Raw genomic sequence first — 22,377 nt, forward strand, 5'->3', positions numbered from 1 at the left:
ATCTTAATATGTTACTTGTCCAGAATGAAGACACGAAGAATTCAAAGAATTGGGTGAGTGTTGAAAAGATTGTGCTGATGATGGTGCTGGGTTGATCTGAGGTTGGTTGCTTTGATTCCTTCTTTTATTTTATTTGTTTCTTGATCTGGATTGCATTTACACGAGATTGCTAGAAAGTTACTGTCTCGTTGTGTTGTAATGCTTATTTAGTGTCTTGTAGCTGAAGCTAGATAAATTCTGAATCATTTACTTTAGCCATCATTTTAGTTTCTAGGAACTAGCTTTTAGTTGATTAATATGAGAAATTTGGCCGCATATATTAGTTTGGACTTCAGAAAAAAATTATGAACTTGGACTGCGTTTCTTCCGTAAATATTGGAGAAAAGATATGCTATGCATTATGTACTTATAGTTCTATGGCGCATGTAGCATGGTTATTGAATTGTCCTAAGATGTTGTTTGACGTTCAATTGATGCAAAATATTTTGTTAAAATACAGTGTTTTATCTTGATTATTCAAAACTTTCTAAAATCATCCTTTGTTTGCTATATCATTTTCTAAAAACGGGACAAGGTTTGAAGTGTCCTAGCAGTTTTAGGCAGATGTAGTGTAGTAGATAATATGTGGAAAATTAAGATGTATGAGATTTTGGAAATAGTATCAGGATTCAGGGATTCTTTTCTACTATTATGTGATATTTATACATTACAATGTGATTTTACCTCTTTTCTATTTAGGTACGATTGTGGCATACATGCATATTTTTTCATCAAAACGATCCTAGAAGGAAGGGAGGCAATGAATATTGACCATCCAACTATTTTTGGATAGGATGGTGAATGGATACGACCAGGCGTCGACATTCAGAGCATTCGAATATAAAGTAGTTCATTGTCGAACGCAAAAAAAAGGCTCGTAAGTTTCTCTAAACATCTTATATTTACCAATTTATTAATACACGTGATACTTGCTTATGTCACGTGTTGGTTTCATGTGACATAGTGACATTTACCAATTTATTAATACACGTGATACTTGCTTATGTCACGTGTTGGTTTCATGTGACATAGTGACATTTTGGGTGATATATTCTCCTGTTATGTTACATTTTGGTATTCTATGTGACTTATGCTGCTGTTATGTGATATTTTGGTATTATGTGTGACATATGTTGCTGTTATGTGACATTTTGGTATTCTGTGTGATATATGTTGTTGTTATGTGACATTTTGGTATTATGTGTGACATATGTTGCTGTTATGTGACATTTTGGTATTCTTTGTGACATATGTTGATGTTATGTGACATTTTGGTATTCTGTGTGACATATGCTGCTGTTATGTGATATTTTTATATTCTGTGTGATATATTCTCATTATCAGTTACATATGTTGTAGTTTAAGTGTTATGTGATATTTTTACAGATATGATTGTGGCATACATGCATATTTTTTCCATCAAGGTGATCCTAGAGGAAAGGGAGGCAATGAATATTGAAGCCTCTTGCAAAGAGAGTCTGAGATGTTACGGGCAGGACTTGCTGCTCAAATCATATGCGAAGGTCGTGAATGGAAGTAGTTGTGATTGAAGTTAGATATTGTTGATCTAGAATATCTTTTGTACTTTCGGGGTAATGATGTACCATTGTTTGAGTGGAAGTATTAGACAAACATATATAACTATTTCATTTGTTGGCTGTTGGATGTTTACTAGCTGTTTGTAAATGATAAAATGTGCATTTGTAATTTCTTGGTGATCTTTTTTCTTTAGCATATTAAATAGAATCTGAAAGTAAAGTTATTTTACCCTTTTTAATTTCAGAGCTCCAGCCCTAATTCTACTAATTTAGTGAAATTATGTGGTGTTGATGATAGCAGGACAGAGGATTTGTACTCAATTTGTTGGTTCTTTTTCTCTTTTTAATTCAACTTCGGACCGTTCTTTGAGAATTATAAATTACAGTTTAGAGAGATGAGTTTTGTCTCAAGTGTTGCTCAACGTATTTTAAAATTATTAGAGTTTATTACATACTGTAGGCGTCGAAAAATGCTTACAGACATTCAAACACCACTCAAGATGACATAGAAGAACAATATACACGTCACCAAACAACACATGGCGGCGCGGCAGGACATGGTGCCGCGGCTAAGGCGCGGCAAGACATGGTGCCGCGGCTAAGGCGCGACAGACCAAGGTGCCGCGGCTAAGGCGCGGCAACCTATGGTATCGCGGCTTAACCGCTGCAACCTATGGTGTCGCGGCAGTTAAAGCAGGATGCTACAGCAGTTATAATACAGTTATCTGATGATTATTTAAAGTCCACGTGGCGGAGTATCAGAAATAGAACGTGTGCTGATGTGGAAAAGCAGTTAAACCACGAAAAAGGTGGTTAAAGGTCGTGGGAGAACTGTTTCAAACACGTATGAACGTGGGTGTAACTGCCCCTTTAGCCGCGGCAGTGTCGACTGCCGCGCTCTTTGGCCGCGACAGTGTCGACTGTCGCGCCCTTTAGCCGCGACAGCATCAGCTGCCGCGCCTAAAGAGACAGTTATTGACCAGCTATTTCTTCAGTTATCGTCTAAGGAGGCTATAAATACCCCCCTATGGTCATCATGGACAGGGGCTGAGCATTTTCCAGAGAGATTAGAGCAGAGAGCCTTGAGTTTTGGTGAATTAGAGCAAGAGAGAGAGTCTTCCTTCTTCACAAACATCCTCAAGAAGCTTCTAGCGAGTCCTAGAGATCTGTCTTATAAAAAGACTATTTCTTTGAATTTATTGTAATCAAACGAAGATATAATAAATTTCACAGCAAAACCAACTTTTGACGCAAACAAGCTGGCGACCACAGTGGGAGCCAACGGTCTCGCTGCCGAGACCGTCGTGTCGCAGCCAATCATCAAGATCCCGGTTGAATCCATGGTCGAATACGAATTCGACCAAACCAAGTTTGAGGAATATCTCTCATCATCCTCTTCAAGATCTTCATTGTCTCGCAAGTATAAGAGGATCTCACAATTGAGGAAGACTTACATGCCAAAGAAGGCACAAAATGAAGACTCTCGCTTTATTGTTGCTGAGAATTTCACTCGCAACACCTCTGCTCACAATGGTTCTTATCTAGTTAAAGAGTCATCGAATCAAAGCCCGCCGGCATTGACGAAAAGAGCTCGTAAGAGACAACGCCAACGCTATGCTCGCCAATTGGCTAAGGCCTTGGAACAAACCGACGGGGTTCGTTACCACGCGGACCTAGAGTCGAGGGCTAAGGCCTTGGAACAAACCGACGGGGTTCGTTACCACGCGGACCTAGAGTCGAGGAGACATCGAGTAGTTCAGTTGTCTCAACAACCAATCACTCGTATCTCTGCTAAAACAACGACGGAGGAATGGACTATTGTCAAAAAGACTCGTTTGACCCTCAAGGAACGCATACAAAAACATCGTGCAAACGCTGCTCTTGCTCGTGCTCTCTCACAACAAAGACGAGAAAGGAGGAAGGAAACGGTGACCAAAGAACCACCGAAACTCCACCAAGTTTGGATTCCAAAGTCTGGACTTATGCAAAATCAGCATTCGGAGCCCGTTAAGACCCCATACCCGCAAATGCGTGGTTTTAGATGTGCGACTCCCAGCATAACCCCTGAGAATGCCAACAAGGTTTTACACCCTCAGAAGAAGACGCATTCACCAAAAGACATCGTCATACCTGGGAGGTCATGCCAACAAACGATACGATTTTTTGGCAATCATACCAATGAATCGTATTATCAAATTGGGGGTGTGAATAAATTTCGAAAAAGAATTATTCGCTCTCATTGTTCCTGTGCGCGACTCGTTAAAACAACATTATCAGAATGTGACTGTTTCAAACGAGAAGTCATCCCACGAAAAGTCTCCGAGACCGAGACATTTCCGCAAGAGAAAATCAGCTGCCCAAGATGATGAATTCCTTGAAGTCACCATCAACGTGGCTGATAAAAGAAAGTCTAAGCGGCATTCAAGTGACTCAAATCCCGACTTTTCCCCGAAAGGAAAAGTCAATCCAAGAATTGCTCAAAGGATGTCTCGACTCCAATTAGGAGCCATCAGACGCAGAGATTACAAAAGAATGCAAGAAGGAATGTCCTCGGAGGATGAATTCTCGGACACTTATTCTGCAATCGCTTCTGATGATACAATGTCTAGCACAGGACAAATCATGCTCAAATACTTCAAGAAGCTCTAGCCAAACAACGTGAAGAAATTAGAGCTGAAGTGAAGACAGAAATGGAGTTAGCTATCCAACAAATGAGAGAATTGCTAGCTCAGCGGCCTCAACCCCCTGAGTCCAGTCAAAGAACTGAATCCATCAGCGACTTGAATCCAGCCACCACACTCGGAATGTTGTAGAGGACAGTGATCCAGAGGTGGATGAAGTCATTATGGCTGATACACCTCCCAATGACAATAACGCTGGGGGTGGTTTAACGGATCCTCTTAATAACGATATTAGGAGTGGTTCAATAGTACCTCTCACAGGGGGTGGTCTAACTCATTCTCCTCAACGTCCTTCGAATGAAGACATAGACGAGGACAAGAAAATGCAAGAGCTTGAAAACAAAATCAATGCTTTGATGACGGCTCAAGAAGTTAAGAAGACGGGTATTCCATGTCCTTATCCGAGGGAATGGGATTCAATACCATACCCGACCAAATTCAATCTGATTAACTTCACACCGTTTGAAGGGAAGAGTTCGCCGATTCAACACTTGATTTATTTCAAGTCTCATTTGGGCATGATCTCTGGAAACGAGGCTTTAATGGTCCGGTCATTCGTTGGCACCCTTCGTGGGCCCGCCTTCGATTGGTACCGACGGCTCAAGCCAGGGAGCATCAATTGCTGGGATGACATGGAAAGTTTGTTCCTCAGCAACTTCTTCGATGATGACACCGAAGTGTCAATCAGAATCCTTTTGGATGAGAAGCAAAAAGACGGAGAGTCAGTCGACAATTTTGTCAAGCGTTTCCGTAACATGGCGATGAATTGCAGAGATCCTATTACAGAGGAGTTCATCCTGCAAACATGCCACAATAACCTCTCCATAGATGTCCTGGAAGCTCTGGGGGTTGTGCCATCCACAACTTGGAAGGAGTTAAAATCTCGGGGTGAACAAGCTGAGCACTTTCTTAAAAGAAAGAAAGCTGAGAGAGGCCAACCAATGACATCTGCAATCGTTGAGAATGCGACTCTCGATCCGAGGTTTCAAAAGGAATATTCTTTCGAAGATGATGAAGCTCCAGCCATCTTGGAATACCTCCTCGCTAATGACAAAATCGAGCTACCACCTATTAAAGATCAGGATGGAGCTAAGAGGATTACGGATCCAAACTACTGTGCGTACCACAGAAGGGTTCTTCATCCCACTGAGATTTGCTTTGGACTCAAAAACAAGATCCAAGCCCTAATTGACTCCGGCGTCATAACGACGAAAGAAGTCGAGTAAAGACGACCATACAACTCCAGTGGGTGCACGAGTATAAACTGTTTCCCCACACTCCAAAGAGTATATGAGTATAAACTGCTTCTCGATTATCCAACTGAGTACAATGTTAAACCCGGTTTCGCAAAGGAAGCTGGGGGTGGATAAATCATATAACGGGAAGTTCCCGGAAGAATGTTAAATGTAATATTCTTAGGGATAACCCCGATCATTATGAACAAAGTGATAAACACTAAACTCTTACTATAACTTCTGAATACTCTTTTGCTGAGATGAGATTCGATCACCTCTTTAGATCAATCTTCCCTCATAAAATTCCCATTTTGGTCAAACCTTTAAACAGTTAGGACCAAAGCTAAAATCCCCTCTCGATTCCTTCCATGAACGAGAGGTCCACAAATTGAACGATCAAACATTTAAACAGTTAGGATCGTCTCAAAACTCCCACTTGGTCAAACCTTACTACAGTTAGGACCACAGTCAAAACCTCCTTTTGATTCATTTAACGAACAAAAGATCCCCTTTTGAGTTGAATAGTCAAACCTTATGACAGTTAGGATTATTCAAACCAATCTAGATTCTCTAAGTGGAGATCCCACTTTGAGTTTCTTTTGCACCAAGATAGAATATAAAATTCTTCCTCTCCGATTTTGGGTTCATCTCTACCAACAAACAAGAGACCAGGAGATAGAATATAAAATTCTTCCTCTCCATCATCGGGTTCATCTCTACCAACAAACAAGAGACCAGGAGATAGAATATAAAATTCTTCCTCTCCATCATCGGGTTCATCTCTACCAACAAACAAGAGACCAGGAGATAGAATATAAAATTCTTCCTCTCCATCATCGGGTTCATCTCTACCAACAAAAAAGAGACCATGTTTACTCCAATAGGTACACGAGCCTAAACTGTTCCCCTTCCCCTACCCTCAACAGGAAGTTTCTGGAGAATATTAATATTCTTAAGGATAACCTGACGAACTCTCAAAGGACAAACGAGCATCAATATGGAAATGCCAGCCTCGATTCAAAATTTCAACAACGGTTCAGCGATAAACGCAGTGCCGAAGAAGTATTAGCTATTCTACAAAGAACTGAATAGACTAATGAATGAAGAGATCAAGAGCCGAAACTATTTTATGGACTCCTCTCCACGATCTACTCAACCAAACATTGAAGGGGTTGCAGATAAGATCTGTCTTATCCAAAGTATCCCAGACTCCTCTATAAAAGAATGAGTCTAGAATACTTTGGAGGGGGTATCTGTAGGCGTCGAAAAATGCTTACAGACATTCAAACACCACTCAAGATAAAGAGAAGACGATAAACGCTGCTCTCTTAATCAGAAGAGATAGAACGTGTGCTGACGTGGACGAGCAGTTAAACCACGAAAAAGGTGGTTAAAGGTCGTGGGAGAACGGTTTCAAACACGTATGAACGTGCATGTAACTGCCCCTTTAGCCGCGGCAGTGTCGACTGCCGCGCTCTTTGGCCGCGACAGTGTCGACTGTCGCGCCTTTAGCCGCGACAGCATCAACTGCCGCGCCTAAAGAGGCAGTTGTTGATCGGCTATTTCTTCAGTTATCGTCTAAGGAGGCTATAAATACCCCCCTATGGCCATCATTGACAGGGGCTGAGCATTTTCCAGAGAGATTAGAGCAGAAAAGGCTTAAGCTTTTGATGAATTAGAGCAAAAGAGAGTCTTCCTTCTTCACAAACATCTTCAAGAAGCTTTTGGCGATTCCTAGAGATCTAAGCTCTGACTTGATCTTTAGAAGAGTGAACATCTTACATCGATAAGATATTCGCTTCAAATTCTTACTTCGATAAACGAAGGAAGAATCATTAAACCCCTCACGGTTCAATTAGAATCTGTGATTTGGTGGTCCACGAGTCAAAGCGTTCCCGGCACAGGCAAAGATCCCACGCAAGCAGCGATCCAAACAACGATCCTGCGTTTGTTTCTAAAAAAGTTATAATTTTCCTTTTGTTGTGTAAAAGAAGTCTTATAAAAAGACTATCTCTTTTGAATTTGTTGTAATCGACCGAAGATATAATGAATTCCATAACAAAACCAACTTTTGACGCAAACACATACAAGTATAAATAACATCCAAATATCACATATAATACCTAAATATCACGTATAAACAACAAATGTCACAAACAACACCCAAATATCACATACAACACCCAAATGTTACGTATAAACAACAAATGTCACAAGCAACACCCAAATATCACATACAATACCCAAATGTCATGTATAAACAACAAATATCACATACAACACCCAAATATCACATACAACACTCAAATACCACGTATAAATAACAAATGTCACAAGCAACACCCAAATATCACATACAACAGATATAAGTCACATCTAATAGAGTCGTCACAAGCAACACCCAAATATCACATACAACAGATATAAGTCACATCTAATAGAGTCATTCTACATGTGACACGTAGAAACAAGTTACAGCCATGTACAACAGATATAAGTCACATCTAATAGAGTCATTCTACATGTGACACGTAGAAACAAGTTACAGCCATGTGACAAATAAGCACATTCACTATCAACAAATTACACCCAAATATCACAAATCAAATCTAAATATCACATATAAGGTAGAACTATCACATGTAAGATTGAATTGTCACATATAACATAGAAATTCACATGATATGCTTATTTGTCACATTTACGGTTAACTGTGATACATATATGTTCCAAAAAATTCCTCATTTTCCCATTTAACCTTGAATAACTAAGTTACAATCTCAATCCATCATCCCATTTCCTTCGTAGAACCAATCTATAACAATGTGCAGTACAAATAATGAATTCAAAACTTAAATTTAAAGCAAACAAATTTAAAATAAACAAAAATCATCTTTGCCTCGCCGCTAGATGCAATGGGGTCTTCCCAAGCTTATAATTTGACAAGAACACTTCACTAACTCCTCCTTTGTTAAATCCTTCCATTTTTACTGCAAACCCAAAAAAATGGAAGTCCTTTGTTAAATCCTTCACATAACACTTAAACCCGCTAGTATCGTCCACGAATAGAGCTCGACGACTAATTCCTTCAATGCTGACCCATATCTTCCTAGAAAGATCTGCCCGAAACAAATGGAAGTCCTCAAATTCGTAGCCACCGACCTCTTCCACGAGCATCAATATCTCGCCATTTAGCTATTGTTGATAGTGAATGTGCTTATTTGTCATATGGCTGTAACTTGTTTCTACGTGTCACATGTAGAATGACTCTATTAGATGTGACTTATATCTGTTGTATATGGCTGTAACTTGTTTCTACGTGTCACATGTAGAATGACTCTATTAGATGTGACTTATATCTGTTGTATGTGATATTTGGGTGTTGCTTGTGATCACATGTAGAATGACTCTATTAGATGTGACTTATATCTGTTGTATGTGATATTTGGGTGTTGCTTGTGATATTTGTTATTTATACGTAACATTTGAGTGTTGTATGTGATATTTGGGTATTGTATGTGATATTTGTTATTTATACGTGACATTTGGGTGTTATATGTGATATTTGGGTATTGCTTGTGACATTTGTTGTTTATACGTGATATTTGGGTGTTGTATATGATATTTGGGTGTTGCTTGTGACATTTGTTGTTTATACGTGACATTTGGGTGTTGTTTATACTTGTATGCAACAAACTCCAATTATTTTGAAATACGTTAAGCAACACTTGAGGCAAAACCCATCTCTCTAAACTGCAATTTATAATTCTCAAAGAACAACCCGAAGTTGAATTTAAAAGGAGAAAAAGAACCAACAAATTGAGTACAAATCCTCTGTCCCGCTATCATCAACACCGCATAATTTTGCTAAATTAGTAGAATTAGGGCTGTACCTCTGAAATTAAAAATGTATAAAGAACTTTACTTTCAGATTCTATTTAATATGCTAAAGAAAAAAGGTCACCAAAAAATTACAAATGCATATTTTATCATTTACAAACAGCTAGTAAACATCCAACAACCAACAAATGAAACAGTTATATATGTTTGTCTAATACTTCCACTCAATCAATGGTACATCATTATCCGAAAGTACAAAAGATATTCTGAATCATCAATATCTAACTTCAATCACAACTACTTCCATTCACGACCTTCGCATATGATTTGAGCAGCAAGTCCTGCCCGTAATATCTCAGACTCTCTTTGAAAGGCTTCAATATTCATTGCCTCCCTTTCCTCTAGGATCATCTTGATGGAAAAAATATGCATGTATGCTACAATCATATCTGTAAAAATATCACATAACACTTAAACTGCAGCATATGTAACTGATAACGAGAATATATTACACATAATATAAAAATATCACATAACAGCAACATATGTCACACATAATACCAAAATATCACATAACAGCAGCACACGTCACAAAGCATACCATAATGTCAAATAACAGCAGCATATGTCACACATAATACCAAAATGTCACATAACAGCAACATATATCACACAGAATACCAAAATATCACATAATAGCAACATATGTCACACATAATACCAAAATATCACATAACAGCAGCATAAGTCACACAGAATACCAAAATATAACATAACAGGAGAATATATCACCCAAAATGTCACTATGTCACATGAAACCAACACGTGACATAAGCAAGTATCACGTGTATTAATAAATTGGTAAGTATAAGATATTTAGAGAAACTGACGAGCCTTTTTTGCGTTCGACAAGGAACTGCTTTATATTTGAATGCTCTGAATATCGACGCCTGGTCGTATCCACTCACCATCCTATCTAAAAATAGTTGGATGGTCAATATTCATTGCCTCCCTTCCTTCTAGGATCGCTTTGATGAAAAAATATGCATGTATGCCACAATCGTACCTAAATAGAAAAGAGGTAAAATCACACTGTAATGTATAAATATCAATATGCATGTATGCCACAATCGTACCTAAATAGAAAAGAGGTAAAATCACACTGTAATGTATAAATATAACATAACAGCAGTAAAGAATCCCTGAATCCTGATACTATTTCCAAAATCTCATACATCTTAATTTTTCACATATTATCTACTACACTGCATCTGCCTAAAACTGCCAAGACACTTCAATTCTTATCCCGTTTTAGAAAATAATATAGCAAACAAAGGATGATTTTAGAAAGTTCTGAATAATCAAGATAAAACACTGTATTTTAACGAAATACTTTGCATCAATTGAACGTCAAACAACATCTTAGGACAATTCAATAACCATGCTACATGCGCCATAGAACTATAAGTACATAATGCATAACATATCTTTTCTCCAATATTTATGGAAGAAGCGTATTCCAAGTTCATGATTTTTTTCTAAAGTCCAAACTAATACATGCGGCCAAATTTCTCATATTAATCAACTAAAAGCTAGTTCCTAGAAACTAAAATGATGGCTAAAGTAAATGATTCAGAATTTATCCAGTTTCAGCTACAAGACACTAAATAAGCATTACAACACAACGAGACAACAACTTTCTAGCAATCTCATGTAAATGCAATCCAGATCAAGAAACAAATAAAATAAAAGAAGGAATCAAAACAACCAACCTCAGATCAACCCAGCACCATCATCAGCACAATCTTTTCAACACTCCCCCAATTCTTTGAATTCTTCGTAACTTCATTCTGGACAAGTAACATATTAAGATAAACACCTTTAATTTTTCTCAAAAATAAAAACCCTAAGATTCAAGAAACTGAATTGAAACTACAGAAAACAGTGATCAAATCAATAAACCCTAAAGTTTTACATAGTTAGATTGATATCTGCTCGCCTCTGGCCGGCGAGTGATGCGAAACTTCCGACAAAACCAGAGAGCAAGCTAACGACGAAGCTTCCGGAGATCTCTTGTTCAAGATCTGACCTAGGGTTTGTAGAGGCTTGACGATGCCTTCAAGGATGAGGCGAGCGAGATTCGAGATGACGTCGCGTGTCTTATTGCCGCCGCCTCCTCCGGCAATGGGAGGCGAGGGGTTGTCGGAGATGATGCAGAGGGGAGGGGAGGGGGGGGGGGGAGAGGAGGGGAGGAGGCGGACGGAGCCGAGGAGGGGATCGGGGAGGAGGAGAGGATGCAGATGAGGAGGGAGGAGGAGGGGAGGGGAGGAAAGGGATTGAGTTTTAAATTGGGAAGAATGAGTAATTTAGGAATGAACTTCTTGGATAGTGGGTATCTATACTGTTTGGGGGTTGGTTGCATTTATATTTCAATTTAAGGGCTTGGGGGTTATGGTTTTGGGGCTAGGGAGAAGGATGCATGACCCAAATTTTTTTTAGTTCCTCTAAGTAATTTTCCCTAAAATATAATGTTATGTGTGCAGTAATCCAAATTATAGGCGATTAAAATTTAAACAAATATTTGATATTCAAACGAAACGAATATAGACTTGGTTAATTTATATTTGTTTATAGTTTCGAATACTACAATTTATTTGTTTATGTTCAATGAACTACCAAATCGAATTTAACTAAATATCTTCTCGAACAATTAACGAACTATTTGGTAATTATTTGTTTTTTTTCACCCTTGTGCTAACTAAGCGCGGTTTCTTACTAGATCTATTGGGGGGGGGGGGGGGATAAGGTAATGCCATGCTGTCGCAAACAGTGTTATTGAAAAACACAAAATAAATCAATGAACACTTCCCTTATAACTTTTCTAGCACATGAAGGAGAACATCATCTCTTACATAGATCATAATAGATCTCAAATAAAAATTAGATCCTAATGACTGGGGAAATATTCAACATAGCACATATATACAACCACACTCAAAATGGCTCTTAGCTATCAGTATGTTTGGATAGTTGAAAGCATAATCCAACATATCAAGCATCATTCACTCACAGTGATAACTGTAGGGTCGGAAAATTTATGATTAACTTCCTTGTTTTAAAAATGGATTCAATCGCTTAGTATGAATCCCTTACAATCACTCACTCTCGATTACATAGGAAAAGAAGATTAATTTGACTTCTCTTTTGTTTAAAAGTGGGTTCTTGGTGGCGAAATGATGTTTCTCTCGATGCTCAAGCCGAGATTGCTTCCCGTTGATGATCAGATCAAGATCACAAAAAGCTTCTGATGGTAGCTTAGATCACGAGAATGCAGACACTGATTTCTCTTCACATGATCGCCAAAAATCTTCCCAAAATCACTTCTTCATAGTCGCTCATTGCTATTTATAAAGTTTTAGCATATAACCAACGTGTTAAAGTTATAGGTAAAGGGCGTAATTGCCTCCTCTAATTCAGCCCACGTTGGTTAATGAGGCGTAACGTGCTCCTGAAACCTAGCCCACGTGGCTGACTAAGTCTTCAAATCTGTTACGGCTAGATCTTTTGTTCTACGGACGACGAGCCTTGCTGCATGGCGAGGTTCGTCAGATTGGACGAGCCTCAATATGCAGCGAGGTTCGTCTTATAAGGCCAGCTTTGCAGTATAGCGAGCTTCTTCTGGCGAATTTTATTTTCACTGACTTCGTCTGACGAGTTTTGTCTTCACTAACGAACTTCGCCTTCGATAGCTGAGTCCAATTGCGTAGCAAGTCTTGTGAATTTCCTTTTTACGAATCTCGTCTTCACTGACGAGCTTTAAGTCTGATGATAAGCTTTGTCTTCACTGACGAGCTTCACCTCCAATGATGAACTTCGAACCTCGTATCCAATGACGAGCTTCGTCTTTTGATGTCAAGTCTGCTGCGTGGCGGGCCTAGTCTTTGATTAAGACGAGGTTCGTCTCTATGACGACCTTCATCGTATTTCGAAGTTCGGCATTTTTTAATGCCTACAATGACAGTTGTCGCATAGCAAATAAAAATATATAACTATTGAACAAAGGAAAAACCTGCAATTGGACTTAACTGATCTTAATTGCATCTAGAGCATCATAATAAACACTTATTGCATAGCCAATGAAAGAAAATATTTGAAATTTAAAATTCATGCTGATCAAGTTTTAGAACATTCGACAAATTAGCATGAAAAACGTACACGAACAAATAAACAAATAAAAAGTTCCACAGTCTAACATTGTAATATGAAAACATCATTACAATGATGACCCTGGTAATCAAGAAGCATCTGTGCATTCTAATTTACAGCGTGAGAGTATCCCAATATATCAACAAGAAGTTCCTATAGCAGTCAATTAAGTGCTATATAAATAGCGCCAGCTATAAATATGCATAGTAGCTGATCTTTACATCCCAATAAAAATTGGAAAATACGTGAAATTCGAAAAAATAATAATAACAAATCTCTCATTCTTTCTGTATCCATTCGTGCTTGTAATCTTTTCCATCCATCCTTAGATTAAAATCCTTTTAAGATTGCCTTGAGGATTTCATAATCATATGATGCCTTTCTCCTTTAGTTCTTCTTGCCTAAAGCCAGGCTAATTCTCATACCGCGGCCTTCTAGCTCCTGCAAAATTCAGAAGGAAGAGATTATCATTAATGGCTTTATTTAGAGAAAAGACATAAATCTTAGATTTATTGATAGCAAACAAAAACTAATAGGCTAATTAGCACTTAAATACCTTACTGGTTTGCACTGTATATTCCCTCACTTGTTTTTAATAGCACTTATTTTAAATTAAATCCCTCTAGCCATTAGATCAAAACTCTGACAACACTTATTTAAATTATGTCCCTCTACCCAGTAGACCAAAACTCCGAAGTTATAGTGAGGTTAAGGATTATAGTTTTATATTAATTCTAACATGCCCCCGCAGGTTGAAGGTCCTTTTTATGAGCTGAAAATCTAGACTCACGAACCTGGGCTGCTCTGATGCCATCTTAAAGTCAGTCCTTTAACCATTACACCAAAAACTGTGAAGCTATGACAATGATCGAATATTATGTTTTTTATATTAGTTCTAACAACTTATACACCCTGAAGTTCTTTAAATTGCTGTTTGAATACCTTTCGTCATGGAGACATAAGAATATTGGCATTCACATGCTAATTCTAGAACTTTTTAACCTTTAATATCTGTTGAATGTACCACTAGCCTATCCCAATTGTATTTTAGAACAGAAGTTGGGTAGATTTAAAATAGAATTCGAGTAGGTTTAATAGTAAATTCAATAAATATTTAGGGTTAAAAAGTTCTATGATTAGCGTGTGAGTGTCATATGAAAATATTCAAGAGAAATTCTCACATTTGCATAACACAAGGTACTAAAGTGCGCCAAATTTAAAAGCTTCAAGGTACGGAAGTGTTGCCAATAAGAAGTAAGAGTACGTAAGTGCAAGGTAGGGGGAACTATAGCTAGAGGTATTTGAGTGCTAAGTACTCTAACTAATATTTACATAGACGATAACAATTCATCTTACTGCGCCATTGAGTGATTCGAGGGCAGCATCCATCTCTTGCTTCGACGAGTAACAAACAAAGCCATAACCACGAGAACGACCTGTATCCCCATCGTAAAGAACACGGGCACCAACCACGTTGCCATACTCTTGAAAAACTTCAGTTAAACTCTCAGACGTCACTGACCAAGATAAATTACCTACGAAAAGTTTGTAGTCGCTCTCAGGGTATAAGGGTTCTTTAGGTTTCGGCTTGTCTGAGAAATTCACCCTCAATGTTCGACCTCCATATTGCTACAAGGGGTAAAGAGAGAAAATTTTATTATTAGGAATTTGAATGTTTTGAATTGAATATGATTATAGAGAGTCTTACACTCCCATCAAGGTTTTGGATTACTGCTTCACAGTCTTCGACGGAGCTCATTGTTACGAAAGCAAAGCCTCTGCTCCTTCCAGTGTCTCTGTCATAAAGCACCTGAAATTATGCATTCAAGAAAAGATGAGATTAACAAAATCCCCACTAGTTGATTTGTGAATGTGTTTTATGTGTATTGAAAATGTTTACTGATTTCGCCCATATATTAGATGCATATTTACTAAGTCTACTACTTAAGTGCAACACTTTTTTTCCCTGAGAAAAAAACTTATGTGAAACACATTACTGATATAGATATCAGATAAAGGAAGAATTAGGGTGTTGCATCTTTCATATTGCAATGTTAGTTTCTTTTTAAGAGAAAGGTGTTTCTGTAGATTTCAGTTTTGCATAATGTTCAGAACTGTGGTCAGTAAGAGCGTTTATAGTTTATAAACGAGGATGATAATTTATTTTTCAGAACATATCCATATAATATATAGGAGAAAATAGAACAACGTGACAATTTATACGACAAAATGTGATAGTAGTGGTGCTGATGCCTATACTAATACCAACGACCAAAAGTACCGGATATCATCAAAGTGGTAACAGTTAACAAGCTGTCGACACGAACAAAATCAGTAGATCTCTATATTATCCAAATTCTGTACTCAGTAATACTGAAAAATTAGTGATGTGTGAGTGTGTGTGTTTCTTTTCTTTTCAATTTTTTTTTTTCTGATATAAGGTATATCCACAGATATCAGTGCTGCATAGTATTTGATACTTTCAGAGCTGAACAGCATGAGCATTAACACGTGATAAATGCATTTCCGGGAAAATGCCATATCCATATGGGAAGAAAACATATAATTAACGAACGTGACGATTCAAGCGCTAATACGCTAGTAGCAAGCAGCATTTATGGCTTTGAGTACTAATACTGATGACCAGAAAAGCCAGATGTCATCGAAGCATATGACAAGGTACTAACTACTATTACCATGATATTACTGATTATAATTGCATGGGTGACCCTGCTGGATTGTTCAGAATATCGAAATGTAATTATGAATGATACTAGAGCAGACCGCAAGATATTAACACGCGCAAATTAATAGAGTAAATCCTGGTAATACTTCTAACGCACCTCAACCATCTCTGGACTGGCATACTCCTGGATAATCCCAGCCAACTGCGCACTGTCACAATTGTATGGCAGATTCCCAAAGTAAAGCTTGGTACTCTGAACGATGACAGGCTCTGCAACTTCTTCCACTTCCTGATGATCTCCTTCTCCTTCTCCTTCTCCTTCACCTTCCTCTTCAGCAGCCGCCGTGGCGTCCTCCTGCGCAACCTCCTCCTGCGCGACCGCTGCAGTGATCTTCAGCAGCCTCCTCTTGCTCACCATGGCAGTCAATGATAGTTGCTCAGTGATGTTACTTACAGCTGGCATTGCGGTAGTTGGCCGGAAGTATGCAGGCTTGGAGCGAAGCGAGTTGGCGCGTGGTCGAGAAACACGATGAGTTTATGGCCGGAGAGGCGGCGGCGAGCCATGTTGTAGAGCTTATGAGCGATGAAGGTGGGGGGAGAGGGAGAGAGAGGTGAGGGAGGGAGATGTTGGAGGTTAAAATTAAGAGGATGGGGTGAGTGATAGCTAGGATGACGTGGAGGTTCGTGTGCCATTGATGGAGATATGGAAGGGGATAAGGCGAACTTTCTAGCTTTGGATAAAATGGATACGGGGTTATTCCATACGTTGGTTTGATGAAGATGATCAGGTTCAAATAATTGGTCACGTAATACTAATTTTAAGACAGTTCTATATCAAATGTTCTTTATAATTCACGTGTAAAATAGTAGTGCGAAAAATAGAATGTCTTTTATCTATTAATCTGCTACAGTTTGTTAAAAGAAGGTAGCATTTTGATCATTTGAGTTGCACTTTTACGAATATTTTTGAAAGTGCACACAGATTTTGAGCGTCCAAGCGGAGTCCGATTCCAATCGAGGGATCTGAATATAATTTTCCAACCAAACAAATTTTGCACTATTCTCTCTCTCACCTCACAAAACCCTAAACCCCAAAAAAATCGACGATGATGCCAAGCCCGATGCCTCTCCTCACTCTCTGCAGACCCTAGCCCGCCGTCCTATGCTACTACTCCGCCACGCCGACTGCGCACCCGCATCCGCCGACTCCTCCGGCGGAGTCTCCCTCTACCTCCGCCGCGCCGCCCTCATCAACGCCCTCCGCCTCCGGCCTCCACGTCCACGACCCCTCGAAAAACGCCCTCGCGCCTCCTCAGTCCCCTCTCCTCGACTCCGTCGTCGCCGTCCAAGTCATCCGATCTCTGACCTCCGTCGACCTCGCCGTCGCCTTCTTCAGATCCCTCCCCTTTCCCACCCCTCAGTCTCCAAACCCTAGCAAAGCGCCTCTCCTTATCGAAGCCGCATCGATGACCTCAAAACGCCCTCCTCGAGTCCCTCCACGGCGCGGCGTTTCCCCTATGGATCGCCTGCCGCTACCTCGCCGCCGCGCGGATCTCGCCGCGCACTCCGAGATCTGGACCGAGATCATGTCCGCGCGCCGCCGCCGCCAACCGCCACGCTTGCACTGAAGCATACATCTCATCATCAATCTCCACGGCGTCCATGAGATTGGATTCGGCGGCGGTGGAGACTTTTCTGGGATGATCGCGCGATGGAGCGAACCCTAACTCGAGGACTTACACGGTGATCATCGAATCATTTGGTTAGGTCGGGAATCTTGAACCGGCGGTGAGAGATTTTCAGGATGTTGCCGATGATGAGGACCCGGCGAACTTCGAAGCAGTATAACGTTCTCGCTGAAGCTTTATCGGCATTGGATCGGTTCGATGAGCTTGATTCATTGGTTAAAGAGATGAAATCTGATGGGATTCTCGCTGGTCGAACGATGCGTGAATCCATCGCGAAGCTTAGATCCGCCGGTTTCGTCGAATCCACTGACGAATACGTCGATGAATTGGCTCCGAATGCAAAGATTGGGTGTGTCGTTGATGAATCCGATGAAGAAACCGATGATGATGATGATGAAGCGGGGGATGAGATTACCGTGAGTGACCGGATCCGGTTAAAACCATGGTTGGATCCGATATCACTAACTCGAGCCCTTAACGGGTGGGACCCGTCAGAGGTGAAGGCGCTCGAATCGGCCGGATTCGTCTGGACGCCGCGCTTGGTATGCAAAATCCTCCGGTCATTCAGAAAACCCGAACCCGCATGGGAGTTCTTCTGTTGGGTCTCGTACCAACCGGGTGACTTCACCCACAACCCGCAAACCGTATCCAGAATGATCGCCACCCTTGCCCGATCGGGTCATGTCGAGTTAATCGAGAGACTGCTCTCTAAATTAAAATCCGAACAAATCTTGCTCCCGTTCGCTACTATTAGGTTAGCTATCGACTTCTACGGGTTATCGAAGAAACCCGAACCCGCCATCAAACTCTACCGCAGTGCGGAGTCAATTTGCGGCCCGTTAACCCAAACGAACCGGGTGTTACTGTGTTCTTCCTTGCTACGAACCGTTGTCAAGTGTAGGAGGAAGTACGAGGCAATGGAGTTGCTAGAGGAGATGATGGGTGATGGGGTCTTATTGGATATCCAAACGTTCTCGGGTTTGATGCAGTTTTTTGCCGAGGAGGGAGATTTGAAGAGTGTGCACAAGTTATTTGGGCTTGTGAGGCAATGTGGGCTCGAGCCCGATGGGTACATGTACCGTGTTTTGATCCGGGCTTATTGTAAGAATGAGCGAGCCGTGCTGGGCTTGAGAGTGTTTGAGGAGATGAGGAGTTTGGGCTTAGTTCTTGACCGGGGGACGAAGGGGTTGCTTGTGAAGAGCTTGTGGAAGGAGGGGAAACTACGGGAGGCGGCCGCGGTGGAGGAGAGGTTCGAGGGGTTGGGGGAGAGGATTCCAACGGTTTTGCCGGGGCATGTTTGGACGGTGAGCGAGGCAGATTTCCGGAGGGTTTGTGATATTTATTCCGGTTGTTTTAAGAGAGGGGAGAGTTGAAATTGGAAAATTGAGAGATTGCTTGTGTATATCGTGGTCCAAAAGCGGTCTATCTGATATCAATGCAAAGCAAGGTAATTTCTTGAAGCATTAGTTGTATCACAGTATTATACAGTAAATAGTTTTTCTGCTTGAATATTTCATTGAAATTATAACGCAACATTGTCCTAAATTCTGGACATTTACTATATAAGAATGTTGAGCAGACGAAACTAGTGTCTCTCTCCACGGCCTCAACTGGTGCGCTGCTGTGAGATGACTACAGGCTGAATCATCATCATGTCCAGATCATAATCTGGACGGACATGTGTCATGTCAGCAACAGACTAATAAAACTATGGAGCAGAAATAATGCTTCCGTTTGCTCATCTTCATCACTATCTAATAGCTAGTTTTCCCTTGTCAAGAATTTATTAAAATTATATGCTAAGTAGTAGTTTTTAAAAAGCATGCATAAGTACTGCATAATAGTTGTATTGAGATGATATGATAAAGTAAGCATTGGCTTTAAATTATTGCAATTTATTGAATGGTATTTTTCCACAGTACATAAGGGCAATTCTGTCTTTAACGCTCACAACTAGACTACCAGTCCCTTATCCTTCCCGCTAAATTCCCACCACAAACCCCAAATCCCTAGGCACCCAACCCCATGGCCTCCTCTTCTTCCCTCCTCCCCTCCCTCTCCCTCCGTTTGGGTTGAGGAAGAAGCTGAAGAAGGTGGAGGAGGAGGCGGAGGCGATCGTGAAGGAGGGCGAGGAGGTTGTCGAGAAGGAGATTCAAGTGGCGGAGAAGGGGATCGAGGCGGTGGAGGAGAAGATCGCCACCGGTGAGCTAGGGTTTGGTGCTGGGGGGGTTGTGCAGGCCGGAGTGGTGGCAGGAGCGGAGGCGGTCGGGGTTTTGGTCGGGGTTTCGGTCGTTAATGGGATTCTTGGTCCTGAGGGAAAGAACCCCTGATTTCCCCCCCTTTTGCAGTCATTTTTCCATCTCTTTTTAAAGTTTGATGTATTTAATGGAAGTTTAAATCTGTAGAATTTAAGATTGTTTACTTATTTAATTGCTATGTTTTGCATCTGGTGCCTTCTATTCTTTGCAGTGAGAAAGCAATGCAATTTGCCTTTAAGATGATGGAATAGTTGCGGGGGAAAAGGAAAATGCTGGTTACATTTTCTTCTTCTTCTTCTTCCTCTTCTGTGTTCTCTTTCCGTTGTATTTCCAGTGGATGTTCAGCTGCTATACCGTACTTATTGCATACTTACATTGACTTTCGGTTTGCATTTTAGGGTCTGTTTGGTTGTTTTCCGAAAAAATCGGAAATGGAGAACTCAGTTTTTAAATGATTTCAATAGCTTTCATGACATGTCCCACTTTTTTTTTTTTGTTTCGCAAAGAAATCATCCCATTTCACCGCCAAAAAAAGTCACACAAATAACAAAAAACGCTGCAATAGTAACAATGCTTTTAGTTTTCCATTTCTTGTGTTTGTTTGAAAAAAAAAAGGAAGAAAAATCAGCCGCAATAGTAACAGTGTTTTCAGTATTTAAATAATATGTTTTATTCACATGGACTGTTTCAACAGTGCTTTTAATAATTTAAAATTCATAGAAGTGATATTTCCATGTGTTTTCAGAGGTTAACACATTTCTTAAAAATTTAACGTGACATCCTACATGACACCTTTATTTTTTTTAAATCACAAAACGAAACAAACATGTGATTTGAAAATCGGTTGAAACCAAAATCCTACGTGACGGGGGGATTTCTTGAAAGGTGACATGGCAGGGGTTTTTATCAATTTTTTTTTTTGGCAAACAAACAGACCCTTATGGGAGATCAGAGGCATGCTATTTTAATTTTTCTTAATTGGATCAAGAAGCAATGCCAACTATTAATGTCTGCAGGGCAAGCAATTCTCCGAAATTGTGACTGGAAGTCTGGAATTGTAACTTATAAATGGAGGGATTTTGAGTTGTCTACTGTCACCGAGGAATGTTCGGTTGCTTTCTGCAATTTTTTGTCAATTCCCTCTTTTGTGGTATCAAAATACTTGCAAAGAAGAGAGTACTTTTTGCTATAATTAACTGAGATGAATGCGTTTGTTACTGAGAGTTAGCCGATGTTTCATGAGACCCGCCTCTTGTCTGAGATCTGTTGTGAGCTGCACTGCGCAATTTTCTCAACGTGCATCTAGTCATTGCTTTGCTTCCCCAGTTTAGCAGGGGTGATAGCAGAAAATTGATAATGATGACGCAAGTATGTCGACATTCTGTCGACGTCAATCAAAACAGCTTATTTCAAGGGTAGCAATGCAATTTAAAAAAAAAAAAAATAGAAAAACAAAATCCATTCTAATGCAGAGCAAGTTCTCCCACCTGCTTTGCCCTGGCTTTCCTCTGAATCCTGGGGTCTTCGACGATGCTCGCCTCCTTCGTTAGCTGCCTCGTCAAATTTCTCAAGGTTCAAAGGGAAGGAGGGGTCTCGATACGAGCCTTTCGATGCACGTGATATCTTTTGAGTTACTTTGGGTCTCCTCGGACCACCTCTTGCGACGAGTAACTCGTATTTCTTGGTAATTACTGGGTGAAATATGAATTGCTCGTGCTGCTGAAACAGTAAACAGGGGATGCCGGAAGTCGTTGGGTTTCATATTTTAATCCGTGGACGCTATGGGCCAGGAAGCAATACCAATCAAGGATGCGTATACATGGCCCAATGACAGGCCATGGGCAGCCCATGTGGCCCAGCAACCGGTAACATCACCGCGGTCTTCTTGACTTCAAGGGTTTCGCTCCGCAGCAGATACCCGAGCGGTAACCAGAACTCACTAATATCGATCTCATTGCGTTTATACGATCCAGCAAAAAGATAAGAGAAGAGAGAGAGAGAGAGAGAGAGAGTGTGTGTGTTCGCTGTTCTCTCCCTATTTCTTGTTCTCCCCTCTCATCACCATCGTCATCAATGGCGACTCAGGGTCAAGTCATCACTTGCAAAGGTCAGTACACCGAAGCTTTGATCTCGTCGATCCTCCGTTGATCTCGATTTTGATCGTCATTTCCCTTCTTTTTCTGAAGCTGCCGTTGCTTGGGAGGCG

At 40.4% G+C, this 22,377-nt stretch overlaps 3 protein-coding genes across 5 annotated transcripts in view; 2 read left to right on the forward strand and 1 right to left on the reverse strand.

Moving 5' to 3' along the window:
• Window positions 13,558-16,734, reverse strand: LOC109848446 (31 kDa ribonucleoprotein, chloroplastic). Its single transcript, XM_020417942.1, has 4 exons — window positions 16,383-16,734; window positions 15,248-15,349; window positions 14,896-15,168; window positions 13,558-13,980 (listed from the first exon to the last, which is right to left on the reverse strand). The coding sequence occupies exons 1-4, from the start codon at window positions 16,686-16,688 to the stop codon at window positions 13,927-13,929; spliced, it is 735 nt and encodes a 244-aa protein (XP_020273531.1). The 5' UTR covers window positions 16,689-16,734; the 3' UTR covers window positions 13,558-13,926.
• Window positions 17,784-22,144, forward strand: LOC109848447 (pentatricopeptide repeat-containing protein At5g66631). Of its 3 annotated transcripts, none has more exons than XM_020417945.1 (2): window positions 17,784-19,360; window positions 21,188-22,144. In XM_020417945.1, exon 1 carries the CDS (start codon window positions 18,030-18,032, stop codon window positions 19,284-19,286), a length of 1,257 nt encoding a protein of 418 aa, XP_020273534.1. In that variant the 5' UTR covers window positions 17,784-18,029; the 3' UTR covers window positions 19,287-19,360; window positions 21,188-22,144. The 3 variants fall into 3 exon arrangements, with proteins under 3 accessions (XP_020273534.1, XP_020273533.1, XP_020273535.1); XM_020417944.1 differs by lacking the exon at window positions 21,188-22,144 and adding an exon at window positions 20,383-20,788; XM_020417946.1 differs by lacking the exon at window positions 21,188-22,144 and adding an exon at window positions 19,833-19,984.
• LOC109848448 (alcohol dehydrogenase class-3) overlaps window positions 22,109-22,377 on the forward strand; it is a 5,577-nt gene continuing 5,308 nt past the window's right edge. Inside the window, exons 1-2 of the mRNA XM_020417947.1 lie at window positions 22,109-22,278; window positions 22,358-22,377. The exon at window positions 22,358-22,377 is cut by the window's right edge and continues 102 nt beyond it. Of these exons, the coding sequence (XP_020273536.1) occupies window positions 22,245-22,278; window positions 22,358-22,377 (54 nt within the window). The 5' untranslated portion in view covers window positions 22,109-22,244. The remainder of the gene's footprint in view (window positions 22,279-22,357) is intronic.

The sequence above is a fragment of the Asparagus officinalis genome, chromosome 7 (assembly GCF_001876935.1).
Source record: "Asparagus officinalis chromosome 7, Aspof.V1, whole genome shotgun sequence".
NCBI lineage: Eukaryota > Viridiplantae > Streptophyta > Magnoliopsida > Asparagales > Asparagaceae > Asparagus > Asparagus officinalis.

Bases quoted from the DNA above. Each gene is read 5' to 3' on its own strand.
- LOC109848446 (XM_020417942.1), bottom strand. From the start codon at position 16,688: ATGCCAGCTGTAAGTAACATCACTGAGCAACTATCATTGACTGCCATG. The intron at 15,169-15,247 runs GTAAGACTCTCT...TACCCCTTGTAG, and splicing joins TCCAAAACCTTGATGGGAGT to CAATATGGAGGTCGAACATT. The intron at 13,981-14,895 runs GTAAGATGAATT...TGAATTTTGCAG, and splicing joins TCGAATCACTCAATGGCGCA to GAGCTAGAAGGCCGCGGTAT.
- LOC109848447 (XM_020417945.1), top strand. From the start codon at position 18,030: ATGTTGCCGATGATGAGGACCCGGCGAACTTCGAAGCAGTATAACGTT.